This window comes from Morus notabilis, unplaced genomic scaffold, assembly GCF_000414095.1.
Source record: "Morus notabilis unplaced genomic scaffold, ASM41409v2 Scaffold518, whole genome shotgun sequence".
NCBI classification, from domain to species: domain Eukaryota; kingdom Viridiplantae; phylum Streptophyta; class Magnoliopsida; order Rosales; family Moraceae; genus Morus; species Morus notabilis.
The window spans coordinates 253,584-258,233 of record NW_010366577.1 but is presented as its reverse complement, the minus strand read 5'-3'; the positions used below and the strand labels follow the sequence as shown (position 1 = coordinate 258,233).

At 35.5% G+C, this 4,650-nt stretch overlaps 1 protein-coding gene across 2 annotated transcripts; it reads left to right on the top strand.

Annotated features, from left to right (window-relative positions):
• Positions 1-74: 74 nt before the first annotated feature.
• LOC21409697 lies at positions 75-1,274 on the top strand. 2 transcript variants are annotated; one of them, XM_024173796.1, is made up of 2 exons: positions 75-910; positions 1,112-1,274. In XM_024173796.1, the coding sequence occupies exon 1, from the start codon at positions 368-370 to the stop codon at positions 866-868; it is 501 nt and encodes a 166-aa protein (XP_024029564.1). In that variant the 5' UTR covers positions 75-367; the 3' UTR covers positions 869-910; positions 1,112-1,274. The 2 variants fall into 2 exon arrangements, with proteins under 2 accessions (XP_024029564.1, XP_010108876.1); XM_010110574.2 differs by having other exon boundaries at positions 1,109-1,274.
• Positions 1,275-4,650: the final 3,376 nt, after the last annotated feature.

Here is a 4,650-nt window from a genome sequence, read left to right as displayed (position 1 = left end):
TTCCCCCCAAAAAAAAAAAAAAAAAAAAAAAAAACCGTATTCTATTCTCTCATTTGTTTTTAATTAATTAATTATCTTACTTGTTTTTATTTTTCTTTTAACAAAGCCTAAACGCCGATTCCTCACTTTATCTACCGAAAATGAAATTCTCCGGGGTCTCTTTAGTTTCCCTTCTTTTCTCTCACTCCAAACACCTAAAGAAGGCCTAAAGCGCCTCCGAATCGATTCCCATGGCCTCAACAGATCAGATCTCGCTTTCTCTCTCTAACAAGCAACCATTTCACTCCTAATCGATGCGCCAAATTCTCCATTTCTCTTCCTGAGAAGAACAGACGGAGAGGTTTTTCACTTCGTTAATCCACATTCCATGGCGACCTTGCAGAAATTCAAGCTCCTCGCGACTCAATGCGCCGTCGCCGGAAGCCCCACGCGAAGCCCGTCGGCGAGTCCCGTCATCCATCTCCGCCGACGCAAGACTTTGCGGATGCTCCTCAACCGCCCAGAGCGTAGACTTCCCCGCCGCGAGGCATCGTCGGAGGTCAAGGACATTGACGAAGACGGCGGCGACGATCGGCCGGAGAAGAGCAAGGACGCCAGGGTTCGCCAGAAGTTGAAAGATCTGTTCGTGTCGTCGCCGCCTCTTGAAGATAGGGTTTCGGATAATAGAGGCGAGAGAGAAGACGAAGAAGAAGAAGAGCGAGGGTTGTTACCGCCAACCGGAAGCGTTATTGGTGGATTTAGTGTCGGCGGAGGCGGATTGACAGCTCGGCGGCGCGGAACCGGCTCGCTCAGGCCGGTGACGGCGGGGTTCCGGTACAGATTGCTCAGGAGAGCTTGGCGACCCGTACTCGTTTCAATCCCTGAGTAGAAATTAAAAAAATAAAAGTAATATGGAAAAGGAAATCAAAATGTACGGGAAATTCCAGAAATTATTTTTCGTTTGATTTTATTTGTTTATATACATAAGTATTATTAGATTTCTGTTGTGAAAATATTATTTTAGTTTTTTCTTACCAAAAAAAAAAATTTGGTTATTACTTATTTTTCTATTTTTTCTCTTTTTTAATTTTCTTTTTTTTTTTTTTTTTTTGCCTATACGGATTTTAAGAAGACGGTGTTCTACGTTTTGCCGGCGTAGTTTGCTAATGTGCGCGGTGTGTTGATGAAGGAATAAAACGGCCACAGCACAGAACTGCGTGTGTAAGTATCTCGGTACGTGTTGGCGTGGAAGTTCATGTTTTCTGTTACCAACGGCACATTTTTATAAAAAAACTGAGCTGTGCGATTTTTACTCTGAAAATAATTAGTATCATCTCAAATATGTATATGTAATTATTGGGTTTTGTACATCTTGGAATGTTTTTCGACTCTCAAAAATTTGCTTTGTTTTCTTCTTGTAGTTTGTATGATTGTATCGTAATACGAAATATCTGTTACCTTTTCTTTTTTCTTTTTATTATACTATATGGGATCGAACCAGTATCATTTCCTAAATTCCATCCCAACCTCCAGTGCAATCCTTTTTTTTTTTTTTTTTTTATCTTTTTTACAAGCAAAAACTCTATTGAATGCCAAGAACCGTAGCAAATTGAATACGTGAAAACTTTTTGGGGCACCAATATTAGAGCATTAAACGTCTAATTCGAATTGTGTGTTTGATTAGTAGATTCGTACTATGATTTGAATCATGATTCGTGATTCGTTACAATATTATCTCTGATAAAAAATATACGTAAATCGAAAATAATTCTGAATTTATGAACTAAATGTTAATTTAAACGAAAATAACTTCAAATTTCATTTAAATGACTCCAATTCTTATAGGGTGAATGTGCGTTCTGACCTCTAGAAGATGTTATAAATCAGGAGGACAAGGTTTAGACAAAGTTGAAAATTAAAAAATGGAATAGGAAGGGATTAAGACAAAAGTAACGAGGAAGATAACAATTATCAACAAAAGTGTGCCTTTATTGCAGCTTCCATGTGTTGTTGCTCAGATACGTTCCATTATTATGCTTTAAGAGCTGTGCAGAGTACAAAATTAGTTTATACCCGTACAATACAGTGGGACCCAGTGAACCGTTTTTTAAGCTATAAAATGGATTGGCATTCATTGGGGTGAGGCATTAAACTCGCACACCGTACATGGGGCTTATCATATTCTTCTATTCCCTAGATTCTATTTTTTCTATCTTGGTCCAATATCCGTATGTTGACACATATTAGAAAAATGAGGAAAGAATTTTAGGTAAAAGTGCATGTAAATACGACACAAAAGGCGAGAAAATCAAAATTCAATAACTATCAGCAAACTGATAGGCCCGTTTGACAGTATTTTTAAAATGGTTTTATTTTAAGAATTAAAATGAAAATTAGAATTTTTTGTGAATGGTGTTAGGATTGTTTCTAAAATTTCATTTAGTTATTCTTCTTAAGATTTTTTAGATAAGAAAAAAATGAAATTGTATTTAGGCATGTTTTTGAAAATGTGTATTTATGTTATAGTTTTAGAAAATGAAAACAAATTTCAACCATTTTCTATTTCTTTAACAAAAACCATTCTCAATATTTTTTTGTCTTCGTTTTCGGTTTCAAAGCATTTGATGACCAAACGCGATTTAGAGACTGATTTCATTTTCGCATCTCAAAAGACGTGCATAAACGTTTTAAAAAACAAATGAAAATGAAACCAAATGCACCCAATGTTATTGCAGTCTGTTACATTTTTTTAATTCCTTTTCATAGGAGTACATTTTTAATTTTTAAACATACAAAAGAAAAAAAAATTGTTAATAGACATACAGGATCGTAGAACCGTTGCTTTGAAAAGCCACTATCAATAACATAGACAATCCCTGCATAGAATAGAGGAATTACAGCATATGATGATGCTTTATTCCGCCACCAAGTACAATTAATTAAGTCTTACGAATATCCATTGAAATGCAGACGTGTGCAATACCTCCAAAGTTAAGGACGTTTCTGCAACATTTGTTGATATCACTACTTTCCTCTTCCCTCTAGGAGTGGAAGTAAACACAAGCTCCTAGAAGCAGAAAGGTAGATTCTTAAGTTCCTCTGAAATAAACACCCGTACAAATCAAAGTTATCCATTGAGATACAACAAAACGCATAACTTACCTGCTCAACATGTGGAAGACCAGAGTAGAGAGGCAAAGTAAGCAATCCTGAAAAAGATTATGAGATATAGAAATCTCAGACACATTTGGCATAACCTTGCATCTGATGCTTCAAAATAACACTCCAACTACAAAGACCAGCACAAAACTTTTCCAATATTTTCGTAACAAATTGGATAAAAGTGAATAAATGAAACAACAACAATAAAGAGCTGAAACCGAGTAGAAATACTACGTTCCTTGTACCTGAAGAGTTTCTCCCACGGCTTTGAACTTCTTCCTTAAGCATTTGTACGCCAGCATCAATATCATCTTGTCCAGTAAGAAACACCAAAATATGAAAATTGAGGATGTGCTCCCAAAGAGCATAAAATCTGCAAAGACGAGCTCTCCTCCCTTCGGATCTCCGACGAAGCTCTAGATCTTGCGACCTTCTAATGAGATATTGTTGCCTTCTGGAGAGATATCTTGTACTAAGAGATCCTGCGTTACCGCCTGTTAGAGATTCGGCGTCGAAGCGGCGACGAATGAGTGGAATCTCAGACGGTGACAAGAGGAACTCCGATGATGAAGGTACAACGACGGCGATCTCACGACACTGATATCCTGACAAATTCGCGATCAGGAGAGCGCTGGCGACAGTAGACGAAGGGGCCGGAGGGAGAGAGAAGAGAGAGATGAGCCGGAGGGAGGAAGGGAGCGCATAGAGAGAGATGTTAGCTGGAGGAAAAAAAGTAAATGTGACTCCTCGAATATGTGAAATGAATGGGACCCCAAGACTTATTCATTTGCACTAAAATTAAAAAAAATAAACTTATGTTATAATTTCATTTAAGTTTAAGTTTTTTTTTTTTCAACTCAAATTTCTAAATTCAAATTCAAATTAATGAACAGTTTTTTTCTATTCTTAAAAACATAATTTTTTTTATTTTAATTCTGATTGGGATGATTTTTTTCTATGCGTTCACAATGAAAAGACGAATAAAACTATCACTATTGAATTTTTATTAAAATATTATATAAATACAAATTCATGTTTTGACTCACCCAAACACAAATTTAAATAGATTCACAATTCAAAACATAACTCAAAATGTGCACATCCAAACACACTCAAATTAAAATTCTAACTTAAACCATACTCAAATACATTTTAACTTAAATCAAGATCTGAATTCAAGTCACCCTAACTCAAAAAATATAAATGAACAAGCCCTAAAGTTTTGAATATCATATTTTAAATGAGAGTGTTTTAAGTCTTTTAAGATGTGGTCTAAAATATTCTTAGTTAGTCTAATAACTTAGGGGGCGTTTGGTATGTAGGAATCAGTAGGAATCATATTCCCAGAAAAGTGATGGAGGGTAATATAATTCTTAAGAATAATACATTACTATATTTGGTTTCATTCAAGAATCTTTTACAAATTCTCAGGAATATTACATTACTGTGTATGGTTGTTCGCATGGAATAAGATCCATAATAATAATAATAATAATAATAATAATAATA

Excerpts from the sequence above, each read along its gene's own strand:
- LOC21409697 (XM_024173796.1), top strand. The coding sequence starts at position 368 with ATGGCGACCTTGCAGAAATTCAAGCTCCTCGCGACTCAATGCGCCGTC.